General features: G+C 40.2%; 1 protein-coding gene across 1 annotated transcript in view; it reads right to left on the bottom strand.

Moving 5' to 3' along the window:
- Nucleotides 1–17567, bottom strand: part of UNC79 (unc-79 homolog, NALCN channel complex subunit) — a 185541-nt gene that overhangs the window by 70752 nt on the left and 97222 nt on the right. The window contains 5 exon segments of the mRNA XM_023538367.1: nt 4928–6148; nt 6742–6891; nt 9274–9436; nt 10234–10416; nt 10555–10841. Coding sequence (XP_023394135.1) covers nt 4928–6148; nt 6742–6891; nt 9274–9436; nt 10234–10416; nt 10555–10841 — 2004 coding nt within the window.

Here is a 17567-nt window from a genome sequence, read left to right as displayed (position 1 = left end):
TATATACACACTAGTTTCAAAGTTCCATGGAGAATTGCTTGTACATTACACTCTGCATATGTGGATATGCCCTTCAGAAATTAATGACAGCACAATTACAGAACCAAAACTAGGCATGCTCACACTGCCTTTCCTTGAGCAGGTCACTTAATCTTTCCAGAACTGGATTTCTTTTCATCTAATACCTAAAGGTGCTTACAGTTCTTTTTACCTATATCATTTCACCATTCCACCTTTGTCTGGCAATTTCCTCACCCTCATCTACATCTTTATATATACAAAAAATTCCTCCTCCAGTTAGGTTAGATTTCTAAGATCACATCCACCTCAAAAAATACAAACAAAAAAAAACTGGATCAGGTGACACTCATGTAATTCCAGAGCACCCCATCTTTAATCTCTCCCTAACCTAACACACTATTATGTAATTTTCTATCTACTTGTCTATAACCTTTGCTAAACCATAAGTAATTTAAGAGCAGGGACTGTACCTGACATGAAATACTTACTCTTAACTCAGATTTTATATTTTATTAGTTGAACGAGAAACAGACTGTATCCTTTGCTTCTTCTATTTGTCAGATGTATCTAAGGTAAAGTATTTTTAGCATGTAATATTGTCTTATTAATCTATCAATAATGGGAAATAAGTTGCCCCACATTATACTAGGTAAAGATTATCCTTTAAACCTTTTCGCAAAGTTGAATGGTTTATCATAGCGAACTGCCTAAAAGTCTTTACAAACCTCCTTGCCATCTTAAGCTGTGTCATATAGTGAGCAACATGGACTCACCTAACGGGCTTTCGTGACTCTACTATGCTGTAATTCAGGGATGCCCACCCTAAGTGCCTTCAAGTTCTTAAGCTTAATAATGTCTCCTTCTGTCTCATCATTTTCTTATGGTCAATCATTTTTTCTGGCAACAGAGCAAGCTACCATACATACATATGATTTAAGTATGCAGATGCTAGTCTATTATTGGATGATCGCAAAACTTGCAAAACTGTCAGAAATAAAAGCAAAATTGATCCTAGATGAGAGCCTGGGAGAAAATGTTTTGAACATTGATTTCAAAACATCTACTTTTGATTTTCAGAGGTCTTTCTGAATAGATATAGTTGCCAGATTAATAACTTCTTGATAACAAAAAAAGTGTAATTGTAATAATGTTTCTCAAACTCTTAATAAAGCATAAATAACTACCCATGTTAAATTATCTTAGTCATTAAGACATTAAAGATTAGGTTATTATTTTTCTCTTAGGTATTATCCCCAAAGCACTAGCTAAAAAATTGCATAATTACCTCTCTGGCCCTTATCTGTTTTATGTATGCTGCTATGGCATAATAATCCCACCGATACTGTAGAATGAGAAAGCTTAAAATGAATTTTTAAGCTTTCTTTGAAAAATACTTAAGACTTTAGAGTTTTGGTATGCTTATTAAAATCCTCGGTGTATCTTTAATTTTAAAGAAATGTCATTCATTACTGTAGGATAGTTATGGATAATCATTAGTGTACTGAAATTTTTTAATCTGGGCAATTTTGCTCAGTCTTAAATCATTTTATGAAGCCTTCCACTGGTATGCAGTTCAAGGCAACACGTATTAAATGGAGCTATACACTTAGCTTTAAATATTTCTGTTCAATTTTTCATAGTGATGTGCAGAAAATGTCATACTATTAATTCATTCATTCATCAAATATTTTCCATCACTCTATTGCTGATACAATCAACAAACAAACCAAACCAAAATCCTTGCCTCTGGGAGCTTTCGTTTTAATGGGAAGAGACAAACAATAATATGCATAAAAGAAAATAAATTATTGTACTTTTGAAGAATCATTCTTTGGAGAGGAGAAACAGAGGAGAGAAAGAGATTGCAGATGCCAGGTGGGGTGGAAGGATGGGGTGTAGTCCAGGCCTCATTGGGAACCTGACGTTTGATTAAAGAATGAAAAGAAGGTAAGTGAGCCAAGCAGATAACTGGAGAAGACACTGTCAGTCTGAGGGAACGGCCGGAGTAAAGGCCCTAAGGTAGGACTATATAGGGTGTTCGAGAAATGGCAAGAGGCCACTGTGGCTGAGTAGAAAAACCGTGGAGAGCTGAGCAAAACAAAGTGAGAGACCTAGTGAGAATCGCCATGTAAAGCATCCCAGGAATTTAGAGGACTTGAGCTTGCACTATTAAAGAAATGGGGAGCCGATGGGGGGCTTTAAGCCGAGGAATGGTGTAATCGTGTCTCACAGGATCACTCCGGCTGCTGTGTTAGGCAGATAAGAAGGCAGGGAATATTTAGGAGGCGATGGCAGCTGACGCAGGTGAGAGGTGACGGTGGCTCAGACTAGGGTGGGAGCGGGGGAAGTAGTGAGCAGGGGCCAGACTCTGGGTATATTTTGAAAGTAGATTAAGGTGACCAGATAAAATGGAGGACATCCAATTAAAATTTAATTTCAGATAAACAACAGATCATTTTTTAGTACAAATGTGGACCACGAAATATTTGGGAGATGTGGCCCTAATTCTTTACTCCTCCCTGAACCATGCCCTTTGTCATGTGACTCCGAAGTTCCTTCCACTAAAGAGGCAAAGTATACTTCCCCTTTGACTTTGGGCTCAGCCATGTGATTTGTTGTGGCTAACCAAATGTTTGCGAGCAAAGCATGACCAAATGCTTGAAAAGCGTCTGTGTAATTGAGCTTGTTCTCTTCCTTCTCCATGAAAAGAATATTCCCAGGCTTCACAGATCCCAGGAGGAAACTGACCACCCAGCCAAGGCCAACCCGGATGAGCCGATTCCCAGACGACCAAGAGATGTGCAAACCACATAAAATGCTTATTGTTGTATATTGCTGAGAATTTATGCTTGTTACACATCATTATTCCAGCAACTGATAGAATCGTCTCAGCATACGGACAATATGTAAAACCATAAGACTGGATGAGTTCACCAAGAGAGTGAGTGTAGACCTTGGCAAGTGGAGTTTGGGTGAACTAGTGGAGAGGAAAGCTGCGCAGGAATGATGAGTTCTTTTTAGAAAGAATAGGATGGAGATAGTAACAGTATAGACAACTCTTTAAAGAGTTTTCCTAAAAAGGGGAGGAGCAAAACGAGATTTGAGATATGAAGAACTTTTTTTTTTTTTCTAAGAGAGAAGTGACATTATGTTTGTATGCTCAAGTCAAGGATCCTTCAGAAAGAAAAAAACTAAGGGAAGAGAAAGAGGGGAGAATGTCTGGGTCTATAGCCTTGAGTGGGTAAGAGACGTGGAATCTTGTCAATATGTGGAAAAGCTGGCTTTAGACGGGAACATAAAACAGAACGTAAGACAGCCCCAGCGAGGAAGGCCAGGTGGATAAGTTTAGACGCTGGAAGCCAGGCAGGTGAGGTGATAGGAGGCTGTGGAAAATTCTTCTGATTACATTAAATAGGAAGAGGTATTGAAAGTATAGATGAATAAAGAAAGCAACACACATACACCCAAAACATACATACTACAATCTATATATCATGCATACCTACCCTGTGGACCTCATACGGTTTCTTATACACCCATCCCACAGACCTCTATCCATCCCTTCTAGACCACCGCCTTCCTCCATCTATATGCAGATATTTTCCTGGCTCTAAACAATTAAAAGATATCCCAGTTTCCCTAGAAACCTTCTCAAACTTTCCTGTTGTTACCAGGATCTTTTTCTTCTCCCTGCCTGGCTGGAACACGACCTTTCCCAAATACGCTAACAACGTTCGTTCAGCAGATTTTCACACAGCACCTTTGAGGCACGCGGCCCTGTCCTGTGAGGTAGAAAACCACTGGGAACCTGAGCAAATCGAACCTGAGGAAACAGCCGGGCAAATCGAGGAGCCGGGGCCGTTCTCTTAAAGTGGCTTTTGTGTGCAGTAGTGGGAGAAGCAGGACTAGCATCGTGACAACAGCCCTGGCACTGCCACCGCCTGGCCGTGTGACCTGCGGCAAGGCACAGCGCCTCCTCAGAGAACCAGTTTCTTCTTAAGGGAAGTGAGGGGTTATGCTAGAGGTCTCTTCGATCTTTGCCAGTTCTCAATGTTCTAGAGTCTACACATCTAATAAAATAGGCATCCCTAACCAATTTCATTGTTTTTGAAGAGTCACATTCTCTTTTCTAAGATCTGAGCTGAGAAACGAAGATGTGTTCCATCAGTATGATGGCAATCCTGCATTAGACTGTGTTTTAGGATGAGGGACTCTCGGCTTGCCACTTTGGCAAGTTATCCTTCTTAGAAAGAGTGCCTCCAAAAAATGGCACTCGAGGCAGGAAATCCACGTGCTGTGACAACTTCACCATCAAGTGGTGTCCACGGATTAGGGTCTCAGTAGTAACTGGGCTTTTTCTTTCTTTCTCTTGGGTCCTGAGGGCACACAACGCCCACCAGATTGCAGATATTGGTTAAAATATATAATCAACTGTGTAGACCCTAAGCGATTATACAGTCAATTCTTAATCACTCTAAGCGCTCTTTTTAGTCCTTCAAGTTTATTCCTCTTTTGGACTATATGATAGCTTACTAAAGTATAGCAGGAACAAAAAAAAGAAAGAAAGCAAAAAGTTCTAAATAATGACTTTTGCGGACCTAGGAAGGCTAAAATGATATGTGGAATATCTTGACATGAATTAACCATTGCGTCTCATTGCCAAGGATGATCAAGAATTGACTGTACTTCAGAAACAACACATACAGAAACATTTATGGAGCCAATAGAACCGCGTCTGAATCCAACACGCCCGAGTAAGCAGCATGGATTCAGAGTGATTATGAAACAATTATAATGTCACTCTCTGACATTATAAGATTGAGAGCTGGGTCAGTGCCAAGACCCTACCGAGTAAGATGCACAAACTTGAATGTGAGGCTGGGACAAAGAAGAGACGTGAGCTTACCTGGATCTTTCTGTTCTCCCAATTTATCTAGAATGTTGAAGGAGATGTCAAGGTACTCTCTCTGGATGGCACTGACAGCAATCTTCCTCTGCTTCCTCTGCCTGGGGACGATCTGAATCTTAAATTCCGATTCCTCGGCTCCCTCCTCTTCGACCTTCCTCTCAAGAGTCTGTTCCGTATCCGATTCAGCACTGGTGTCGGGCTTCTCGCTTTCTGTTGGGTTCTCAGCATCTTCAGGGACTTTGAGGAGGACAGTTTTTGCCCCTGAACTTGGCATCAGCCCACCCAGCGTATCTTCCTCGATGCTGGGCTCAGGGTTATCGTCCAGTGATGTCTCGGGAAGAGCGTAGGCTTTCTGAAGGAGGTCTCGTTTTTGTTTAAGCGTGAGCGGGCTGCCGTAGGAAAACTCGTGCAGCTCCTCCTGCTTCGATAATTCTTCAGCGTCTGTGGGGTCTCCCAGAGCTATGAGACTGGAGTCCTTGTCGCCTGCCAACTGATTATTTCCTGAGTCCTTAAAAGAAAAGTCTTTGGAACAGTCCTCCACGCTTACTTGCACAAGGGGAGTTGTGCTCAGGCTGAGGACAGAGGGGTGGCTGGGGATGGAGGGCGAGGAGGCAGCATTTTTACCAGAGGCACCATCATTTCCTTGGTCCATGGTCTCCTCTTCCTCATCACTCTCCACTATTCGGAGAGGGGGGAGAGGTTCAAACACGAGAGAGTCGCTGTCAGATGTCGAGAGCATAGAATGTTTTTCGGGCCCAGATGTCGAATCTGAGGACAAGTCTATCAGGTCTAAATCCTCTTTAGGAGCAGGCTTTATCGGAGAATCGACTTTGACCTCAAACGTCTCCATGCAGTTTAACCTAACTTCCGGTATCACAGGCCTTCGCATCTCCTGAAAACCTCCCGCGGCAGAGTTCTCGGGGGCTTCGGCGGTGTCAGGCCTCGTAGCGGAGTTCTGTCTGGGACGTCCGTGGTCGTGTTGTCTTTGCGTGATATAAGCAGCCTGGGCAGGAGGCTTATCTATGTCACACCGGTCTATGCAGGACTTCCTACGGTGCTCATCTAATGTAAACAAGAGGGAGTCTGCATTCCCTATATCAAGAGATTTTTGTTTTAAAGAGCGCAGCTTTTTTTTCTGAATGCTTTCTTCTCTCACACAGTGTAGAATGCTGTCTTGTACTGCGCCCGTTTCTCTATATTCAGCCAGCTCTATTTCACCTGATTAAAACAGAAAAAGCTAGTACTGTTTTACTTGGAGATTCCACCATTTTTTTTCCCCTCATACTTGGGCATACGATTGGCATAAATCATAATCACAATCCCAGCTCCACCAGAAGGCAAAACTGACCTTCTGGCCAAGTTTTTGGAAGGTTCATTCTAAATTTCAAAAAAAAAAAAAAACCAGAAACCTTTGGCATGAAAGAACCCACAATGGCAGTTTAAGATCATATTTCCAAAATCAGGCTTCGGGATAATTCCTCAGCTCTGTTCATTTGTGCACAGGAGAGGGGATCACTTTTGGCTGAGGCAGATCTAGGAAACTGTGCTCAAATTGTGTGGAAGAGAAGCAAACATCTTGCAACAAATCAAATCAAGCAATGGCCCTCTGGGACGATCACGACGTTAATGATGTATCTGTCAGTTCACGTATATATATAAACGCGTCTATATATATACTGTTTGTGCATACATATATATAAAATCAACGGTATTAAAATGTGTCGTAACATAATAAAATTAAGATTTCACCCCAAACAAATGGTAGAGTACAACATTTCTGCATAAAATTACTAAGAGGAAAAAATTCATACTTCTCTGAACATTCATCTCAACCGGCTGATATTTCACCATTTTGCTGCCGCCTATCCTTTTCAATCTTGCAAAAAAAGTTTGAGACTCTTTATTGCAGGGTCCAGTAGGTGTATCATGAATATCAGATTCATCAAAAACACTATCTTCTTCTAATTGGGGAGAGAAAGTCAAAATTACACTTAAGAGGTTATTCTCTCTTAGGCTGTGTCTACACAAGCATTTCAATGAAAGCATTATATGGAACAAAATCCGCGTGGTTTCTACACCAGCCCGAGTCTAGGCAGGGCTAGGTATTTCATCCAGGTGTCAAATCATCCGCATGTTGAACAGAGCAACCTGTTAAAAAGTTGCTGCTCATTTTCCCTGTGACAATTGGCGGCATTTTCAAGAGAGGCATCTCAATATTCCAACAGAGGCTTCATGCAGAAACTTTTCCAACGCACTTAAAACCAGATAACACACACGTGTCAAGAATCTGTGACGCAGCTTGAACGTCCCTGCTTTTGGCGAATTTTCAGGCTAATTTGGCAAAAGAAAATTAAACAAAATGAGCAGACCTCGCCGTTTCCAAAAATATATGCCTTCCTGGGATTTGAGAACTGGCATAGACACAGCCTAACAGTACATGCACCTTATGCTTTGTGAATGCAAAATACTGTACTCTACACTTGGTAATGAAACACACAACACACAGAAAAAGCTTAGAAAAGCCACTGGTCATCTCAAAAGCTCCACAAATGATTATGGACTGAAAGAGTAAACAAAAGAAAAAAACAAAAAATAACATTTTTCCCTAGTTAAGTAAGACTCTTCTCTGAGGAGTTTGCCACATGTAACTATTATGAATCCCAAAAAGAATTTTTGACTAGTCATCCTGAGGCTCCGTAAACAAACTGGTCACTTAGAGTGCCTGTCAAGCTTCTTTTAGGTAAATCAAAGATAAACCTAAAAACGTATTAATGAGGAAAGGGTTGCTACATTGCAACCCCACGAAGTTCACTTAACAAATGTTCTTTCTTTAGAAAGGCCACATACAAAGCAGCAAGAGAAAAGGCTACTAAAATGTACTTAATACCACAATAAATAGAATTAACCTACTATTCGAGTTGAGTATCACTGAAATCTTAGCATTTGGCCTATATTTATACCTAACCATACGACAAAATGAGGCTCAGGTGTGATTATGCTTATTTAAGATTTCTTAACTATATGAGAAATACAAGCTTAGAATTAAGTTTCGATCCTGTCCTAATACACAAGAGTCTACAAGTAAGTGAAACTTGAAGCAGATATTGGATAGACTAAGAATACTAATCTTCGTAAAATAAAAAAATAAATGTTAATAATCAAAATGGATACAAAACTCCCCGTGAACTTCCACAAAGATGAGAAAGCTTATCAAATTCTGTGTTTCTGGGGAGATGCACTGCAGTGATCTGTTTTATTTCTTTTTTCCTTTTTAAAAATATACTCCTTTGAAAAATACAGGTTTTTGAGGAAATGGTTATTCAACTCCCATTACATAACTTTGAAGTAATTCCCAAATGTACTGAATGAGAGAAAGAAAGATTTCAAGATGGCACCTCCCATCTAGAAAGGTTCATCTGGGATTGACCCAAATACTGGGCCCACATTCAGGATATCCATAGTTTAACTGAGTCTACCTAGTTTCCTAGAAAGTAGGACTTAAGTCGGTAGACCAAATGTTCTTCAGGAAGGCTCCGAATGGTACCAGAACTAAAGAACTTTGCTCTCAGAGTTCCATCTATGGCCAACCTAGACTTGGACCTTGTAGCAATAAACATATAATGGAACGCTGGCTCCAATGCATCTGATTGAGGTATTTCCAGAGCAGTCCTACCAAATCAGATTCTGTTAACACCACCTGGCTTTCTTTCAGAACTGGATTAGATGATGTCACCTTTTACAAATCTAATCATGCAGTAACATGCACTAAAGATATACACCTTAGCTCTCAGCTCTCACCTAGAAACATTCAGGCTGTAATTTTACTCTATCTAAAGTCTAATTCCACTATCAATTAAAAAGTGTCAGTGTTGGAAATCATGTAAACCTATGCAGCAAAAATATTTCATTTCGGTTGCCTTAAATCAATTCTTATTGAGTAAGGCGGCCAGGAAAAAGCACTTCAGCAAAGTCAGACTCCATTCAAATCTGTGAGCACAAAGTTCAGGAGCAAATTAGAGGCTGACAGGCGCCGACCGAGATCACCTCCATCCCGTAGGAAAAGGCCTACGAAGTCTCCTTCACCAAACAGCAGTTTTTTACCAAACACCAGTTCTTAGGAAAGAGACTTTAGAAGCATAGCATTTATTTCTCTTGAACGCTCATTTAAAAAAATTAAAGCAACAACATCTAGGGGGAAGTCGGAAAATTAATGAAGCGCTAAGTGATTTTTTTCGACTCCAGAATCTCTGGGGGCGCTCCTCTATCTCCTAAGAAAAACACTGTCCAGAAATGTATTACGCATTCGAGGCAAGTTCGGGATAGAATTGAGATGTGTAAAGTACCTTTCTCTTTTTCGCTGTATCTGCTTACGTTACTGTAGTCACTGTACAGAGGCCCTGCCGCAGCGTGGGGCTTGCAGCTGTGGTACTGTGCGTTCAGTGTATTGACTGTTATGTGAATCAGATGCAGCAGGACCTTGCTGATGTCACAGTCTCGGTATGGGTACTGCTCGATAAAACGGAGGGAGAAAAATATACGTGGTTATTTCGAAGGGTATGTGTTCCGCTTGATCTTGCTACATATTTTTCTCAGTATTTCTTTGGGATAAAAAGAAACACACAGAAAAATGAGAACATAAATTCCTCTCATGGCCTGATCTTGACAGGGGACAGTATTCCCTGCCTTCCACACCAAACTGCAGACGCATGCCAGCTTGTAGTTACAACTCCTTTCGAGAAAATTATCTGGTTGGCAGTATGGTGGTTCCCAGAGGGAGAGGGGAGAGAGGGGGAGGTAGAAAAGGGTCGAGGGAGTCCAACATATGGTGACAGAAAGAGATCTGACCTTGGGTGGTGAACACACAAGGCAATATACAGATGACGTATTATAGAATGGTACACTTAAAACCTATATGATTTTATTAACCGATGTCAGTCCAATAAACTTAATAAAATTTAAAAAAATTATCTGACAAACATTTGGTGTATAAATACAATTTTGAATATTTTCCTTGTTTTCTGATATAACAATTAAAATTCGGAACATAAATAGAGCTTGTTGACCGATGTCCTACAAGTCGCCATTTTTTGTTTTAAACAGTTTCCAAGAGTATCCACAGGCATGGCCTCCATTTCTATTTTCATTCTAATAGTTCTTTGCTTTTCAACACCAATCATACAATAAGATCCTTCTTCGGAAGGTCAAATTGTCATCCTACAAAATTCTCAGCATAGGTCTCCGAAGTGTTCTTCTTGCTAAGAGAATTGTTTCACCTCCCAAAAAAACTGACTATAGCGACTCACCTTGTAAAGGATGACAAGCAAGGCCTTCAACCACATCTGCCGGATGTGAGGTTTTAGGGGCCAGAGGGAACAACGAGGTGGCTGTTGGAAATAATGCCGTAGCTGAGGGCAAGAGCAGTATTTGAGCACCTGGACCACCAAGGGCAGAAGGTGCTTCCCCAAGTTAATGTTATAATCCATAACCTGGAATAGGAAGAAAATTGATAACTGAAGAAAAGTATAAAGGACTCTGAGAAGCCGAAAGGAAAAATTCGAACCATCGAAACACAGCAAAAATAAAAGTTTCACGATATGACTTTTGAAAGCTGTTTCTACACTTACCTGGGCGATTCCTGCAATAAACGCATTAAAGCAAGTTGACAGACGCATCTTTTGAGGCGCAATCATGAAGCAACCTTCCTGCTGGTCATAGCCGAGTAAGACATACAGGTGCCGCTTGACCGTGTTGAAGGCCTTCGCACTGCTGATGTCTGACTCGGCGCTGCTCTCATCCTTGGCCATGAACTTCATGAGCACTGTAATCAGCTGGTGAACTGTCTGGTGGTCGATCCCAGCATCTTCTGGAAGCAGGTCCTTGATGGTGTTGTCATTCTCAGGGGATTGTTGTCCTGTCAGTACAAGAAAGGCCATCAGTGGGTGGCTCCTCCACAAGTAAGCTTACCCTAAAACCTCCCTTCTTGATAAGATGCCATTCTGTCTTCTGCCGCTAAATATGTAAAGGTTCTGTTCTTGACAAATTAAAGGCACATGATGGCCTGCTAAGCAAAGCATTAGTCCAAAGGCAGAAGTTATTACATCCATCAACTACCAAATAATTTGAGATTAATAAGGGAATGGAAATAAAAATAGGGCATCGCAATGCTAGGTTATGTTCGAACAGCAAGACAAACACCTAAGTAAACTTTACATTTAGTGAGTTTTCAGAGATCTTGCCAAAGTTTTATCCTCAGTGAAAAAAAGAGAGAGGTTTCCCTGTTAGCTTTGCCAAATAAGTACTAAGGATGAAAATGAAAATAATATTCTAAAATCAACTGAGCACAAAAACATCAACTGGGTTATTTTGCTTAAATTATCTCAATTCAGTTATGATCATAAATCAGCAGGTAAAAAAAAATTTCTTTTTCAAATCCTGAGATATTAGCAATGTGTAGTCTTTGAATGATATAGTCAAAATTATAAATAGCAAATTATAAGACCTGCTGTATGTAAATATGAGAAACACACAGGGGGTGCAAAAACGAGAAGAAAGAAGCATGAACTTTTAAAAACAGAAAAAACGCCACATGAAGGTGAGCTGAAAGTTCACATAGAAAGAAAAAAATACCTTCACCCTTCACTTACTCTTAACCTAACAAATAATTATATCCGAGCAGCTCCCTGACACTGACTTTCTGTTATTTTTCTAAGTCAGAAATTATACCCTGTCTCCCTTGTTGTTCTGCCTCTTCTGATCTGCTTTAGTTTAGAACTTTGGGGGAAGGAAGAGTGAAATTTGCTCTTCCGCATTTATGTTTGGGGGCCGACTCAAAATACTCTTTGCATTTTTGTCCTTCCTTTGACAAGCAGCATCGGAATTTCTACACTGAAACCCATTTTTGCCTGATGGGTTAGGTAAGCACATGAGCCTTCTTATCACTCATCCGGTAAGAAGAAGTTCTGCTACATGATGACAAGCTTTGGTTACAAATCATTATAAACCAAACCGTGGTTACTTATAATCATGGCATAAAGGATATAAGAGAGAGCTAGGTAGAAATTTATACCCACAAACTCCTCAACTAATTTGGCAAAATCTCAGTCTTCCAGGACACAACCGAGAAAAGCAAGATAGAAGAAAGGTTTTGGGGGACTGCAGAAACGAGCTGTCTCAAGCCCAAACACTTTTCTGCGGAGCCGTGGCATGAAGGTAATGTCAGGTTCAGAATTCACTAGGTTAGAACTACACATAAGATAACAAGCTATGTCATCTAGTTTTCCACAGATGATCAGAAGAATGTTGGTCTGTTCAAAAGTGATATACTGAGAAGGGATAGTTGACAACGAACGAAGAAGCAGCAAAATCAAGTAAGTCTCAGAGACTAACAGAGGAAAGCAGCTGACAACCTTCAGCGTGACCCTAGGACATTAATATTTTCTGTCTCATACAACCTATTCATGAAGGAATAATACATGCGATGTACTTTAGAGAAGTTTTTACCAAAACTTATTCAAATAAAACCTAGAAATTTGTTTATGATGGTGTTTCACATGCAGAGTAATTAATGCATTGTTAATATTATCATTATTTATTGGGCATGCATCAGCCATCAGAAAAAAATTAATTTGTGTGGAACACCAAGAAAAAGCAAGAAATGTCAAGCATTGCCGTCTATTACAATTAAATTAAATGTCTGAAATAGAAGATCAGACCAAAAGCAATACCTATGTAAATCCTCATAAAACAAAATAAGTTTAGAGAACAATCTTTTCAACACTGAAAAATATTTAATCTTGTAATACTTCTCCAGAGTATTACTTTATAACTAAAAGGAGTTTATTGCTTTGGGAAAGCTTGGGCCAAGAATGTGACAAGTGTGAGAATCTAGGTTCCTGGCAGGGTTCAATGTTACTGTAGCAGCAAGCGATGGCTGCTACAATACCGCTTCATTCCTCAATTCTTTTTAGCTCTGGGGGGCAAGGTTTAAGACCTAAGGAATCACTCAGTCCTGCTCAACCACCTCTAAGTCCAGATTGGCTTGACTCCAAAGTCCCAAGGTTAAAAATGGAACTGAGGAGGGTTTGAGAAGTTGCACCTTTGTTTCACAGCCCTGAGAATCTAGGGACCCCGCTACAGAAGAAAGGGAACGCTAAACTAGGCCCACGTTGGACACTGGCTACCAATTTCATTCTATCCCCATTCTGGTCTATAAAATAAACCATCAGACTTCACCTTTAAATATTTTAAAACTCTTCTTCCTGTTGCGAGAAGACATTCATTTAAAAAGTATAAACCTTAACTTTTCCCATCAAATCATATTTTCCTAACGACTAAGTATCATTTCACAAATGCCCTACCCTCGTTTTAGATTCATCTCCATTGATTTTCCATGCTTTAGCTTTACGTTTGCTACTCTCATTTTGCTTTCTCTGAATAGCCAGGAATGAATGATCTTTAACGAACTACTAAATGTACTGGAAAAAAAATAATAAGACTAGAAAATGGAAACTTTTGCATAAAGTAAAAAAAAAAAAAAAAAATCACTTTTCATTCCAATAATTTACCCCTCCAGTTATGGGCTTTACAAGTCTGTGCTTTGTATATCATCTTTCTTTAAAATACCGTAGGCTTGTGACCGGTACACTCTTCACTAAGAAAAGTTACTTAATCAAATCGAAGCTGAAATTTTCTTTATGATAAAGAAATTAATTGTAATGTTTTGATTATCCATAAAGGGTACAAAATTTCCACTTTAAAAGTAAATGCTTACAATATTTTCTTTAAGGTGTGCCAAATTAAAACACTTTCAAATTCTCGTCTATGAAATTCCTACATGTTTTAACTATAGAGATTTAACCTGTTAAGAGATTTGATTTTATCGTTACTGAAAATAAAAAGGTAAGCATCTCTATCATATGAGGCAGAGTCATTCCTAACATAGCTTTAACATGGACCGGGTCCATTGCGAGCGGTCCACAGAGGGACACGACTACCTGAAACTGCAGAGTGTAACACACTTTTATTTAGTCAGCTAATTCGAGACCATCCAAGACCAGGATCTGCTCTTCCAGACGCATCTACTATTACCCCACCACAAATGCTCGACCTTCCTACAAGCTGGGGTCCTCACGAACCTCGAAATGCAGCCGACACCTTCCCACCTTTGCATCTTTGTTCATGGTGCTCTCTTCATCTTGCAAGGCGGCCCTCCACCCCTACCTCCGATGTTACCCTATGGATCTGGTCCCCAGAAGCCCCTCTAGTACATGTGCCCACCCCCTCTCAGAAACTGGATGTGATCCCGAAGACAAGAAAGGAGGGAAGAGAGGAGCAATGAAAGGAAAAATGGAAGAAAGTTTCCTTTACCGCGCCTCTCTCTCATGTCACAAGTAACTATTATGCAAGGCACAACTTTTTATTCATTCATTTGCCTCATTTCCCCTATAAGAACAAAGGCTCCTTAAAGGCAAGGGCTATGTCTTATATATTTTTATATCCTTCACAGAATCTGGCACTGTGTCTGACATATAGTAGATCCTTATTATTCATAAATGCCTAGGTGTACTGAATTCAAATAGCTCAGATTTCTGTCTTCTATATAGGAGAAAAACTGATGAAGTCCCCAAAGAGCGAGAAAGTGGCTAGGGATATAAGGAACATTCCTCTGTGAAAGTCAACTCACTGACCCCTTCGTCAAATCGACGAGTGACGATCCAGTAGAGGGAAAAAGACCCCTTCCGCGAGCTTACTGTGCACTTGGTCGAGGGAAGCCAGCGATCAAGGGCTGTAAAGAGGTTGCGTTATGTCAGTGGTTCTGGTTGTACTGCCTCATTGGTCTCCTTAGCGCATTAACTCGACTCAAAGCTTCATTCACAGCAGTTCTGTGATGTGTGCACACAGCCGCAGAAGGGCTATCGAGCTGGGGGGCCGGTGACTAACTCCATATCCTCATATGCTCCCCGTCCCTGCCTTGGCCTCTTCCTACCACACACCTTATCACCATACGTTTACATCCCATCCAGCAGTCAAGGCCTGGCTGAAAAGCCGCCTGTCTGCAGACCTTCCCTGTTGCCTCCAGCTCTCCTCTCGTGGCGTTTGATGTGAACCATCCTGCAGCTCTGCCACTTTCAGTCTAGATAAGAATTTACTTATGTGCATACTTTATCTCTTACTTGACTATAAGCAAGTTAAAGGTATAGAAATTTCTGATGAATCTGCATTCTTCACATTTCCAAGTACAGCAGATGCCTGATAAATGTTTTCTTGATAGAAAATGTCATTTCCCAAAAACTATCATTTCAAACAAGGGCATTGCTATAAAAACAACTGTACTCTTTGATTTATTGGATTGTAATGATCAACAGGCATTTTGAAGTTAGTGAAGATGTGAGTTGTAAACCATCTCTAGAAAGAGAGAGCTCAAGCGAAGCAATTTGAAAGTCTAGGCTGGCACATTAAGAGGGAGGCAGGAAAGGTAAACACAAGTTTTATCAATGCTACCTAGCATTGGACACCTAGCACTGGGCACCTAGCACTGGGCACCTAGCATTGGACACCTAGCACTGGGCACCTAGCATTGGACACCTAGCACTGGGCACCTAGCATTGAACACCAAGCACTGGACACCTAGCATTGGGCACCTAACACTGGGCACCAAGCACTGGGTGCCTAGCACTGGGCACCTAGCACTGGACACCTAGCGCTGGGCACCAAGCACTGGGCACCTAGCACTGGGCCTTCTCTCTTGATACAAATTCAGCCCAAGAGATCTCGAGATTTCTCTGTAAACTGGAGTAGAGTACCCATGCCCCTTTAGGGATTAGGATAGCTCTAGACCAGTTGCTGGTTCTAACTGGAAAGGTCCTTTGGTCTGGATGCTCATAGGCTTAAGCCACACTGTAGCAGACCCAAATACCCAGGTCAGCTCCATAACCAGCCTGGGGTGCTCATGTCCCACAGGGCAGGAATACCCTAAGGCCAATTCATCGAGAGGTAGTTAGAGTGGAAAGAAAGCAAATCAAGTCTTCTGGACTCAAGTATCGGTTCTGTCCCTAACTAGTTAGTTATATGTGATCTTTAGCAAATCATCTAAACAGAAGTTCTTAATCCCTCAGGACCTTAGTTTTCCTGTCTGTATGTAAAGTAAAAAAATAAAAATATTTGTGAAAGTATTTAGAGTTGTGAAATCAAAATTACATGATTTGCAAAATACTCTTCACAGGTAAAGAGGTACTCTGTGTGTGTGTGTGTGTGTGTGTGTGTGTGTGTGTGTGTATGAAGTGTTATTATTATTTTTTACCTACTATTGTTTAATTACTTATTCTAGGGGATGACAAACAAAATATAATGAAGCTCCTTGTCATCACATGGAGTTGATGCCATTTCTTCAGTATCGTGCTATTTATTACAACACACCATGACTGTTGCATTATATTCAATCAATATTCAAGAGATGCTCTGAAACATCGAAGACAAAGAATTCCTGGTTCTCACAGCGTCGGTGGAAATATGCTTATGTCTAATTAATCATAATTATACCAACTCCGGATTAGCAGATGAGTGTATATTTCATCGATTAGGATTAAATAAAGGTGCTGAGCTCCTACTAGCATTTACCACATACACCTTGCAAGAGAGATCGAGATGACTGGGTTTGAGACCCAGATCTGTCACCAACATGCTTGTGACACTTGTTCCTTTCTGGGAACCTTGGTGTCCTCTTGTATAAAATGAGAATGTTGACATACTTCTAATGTTTCAGTTACAGCATTCCACGAATTTTATATATATGCACAAGGCCTTTGATTTGACTCATAAAAGTCACAGAGGAATGCAGCTCTTCACTAGCTTTGCAGTATACCTCCTATAAGTGTATTTTCATTGCAAAATTCGCTCTGTGTGCTAAGATCATAGAGCCATAAATTATAAATCCAGTACCAAAAACTTTAGCCTAAACGATTAAAATTAAGTTTTGCTGCATACTTAAAGGGCATCTGCTTTACTTCAGACCTAATCAATAAGAGGTCTTATACAGGGGAGCTTGTTACCTGTACTGAACAAAAGCATATTTAAGTAGCAATATTTCAGTTTCCATTTAATTACTATCTTAAACCATCCTGAACAGTCCTCTGATTATCCTGGCATGTCTTTGCTCCCAAGTTAAAACATTCAGCATCCAGTAAATAATGATGCAAAAATGAAAAATTAATTTGAAATTGCCTGATAAGCAATTTATAAGCTTCTAAATCTGTGCAAGTTTTGCTTATGGTGGTGATCATGTAAATTATCATAATATTTAATATAAATAACGCTATTATCTGCCCCTTTCCATCCGGTCACTTTTAGTGTGACAATTAGATGTCTGAAAGCTTTTCTTAATGTCAGGAAACATATGTACACATTTCCCAAAGAGATGTCAGAGGATTCCTTTGGTTGGATTGTTACAATGGGCAATAGTAATTACAGACTAGCTTTCCAATGAAGCTTTAAGACAAAAAGAAAAGATGGCATCCAATAAAGATAGTTTGTGAAATTGCATTAAGACCAATCTAAAAAGCCCTGACCAAAGGGGAAGTCGATGGATTTCACATTTGTAATGAGCTCAGGATAAGAAGTTCTTATTCTTATTCTTTCTTTT

This window comes from Pteropus vampyrus, unplaced genomic scaffold, assembly GCF_000151845.1.
Source record: "Pteropus vampyrus isolate Shadow unplaced genomic scaffold, Pvam_2.0 Scaffold219, whole genome shotgun sequence".
NCBI lineage: Eukaryota > Metazoa > Chordata > Mammalia > Chiroptera > Pteropodidae > Pteropus > Pteropus vampyrus.
The sequence above is the reverse complement of the archived record's forward strand: the minus strand, read 5'-3'. Positions and strand labels throughout refer to the sequence as shown.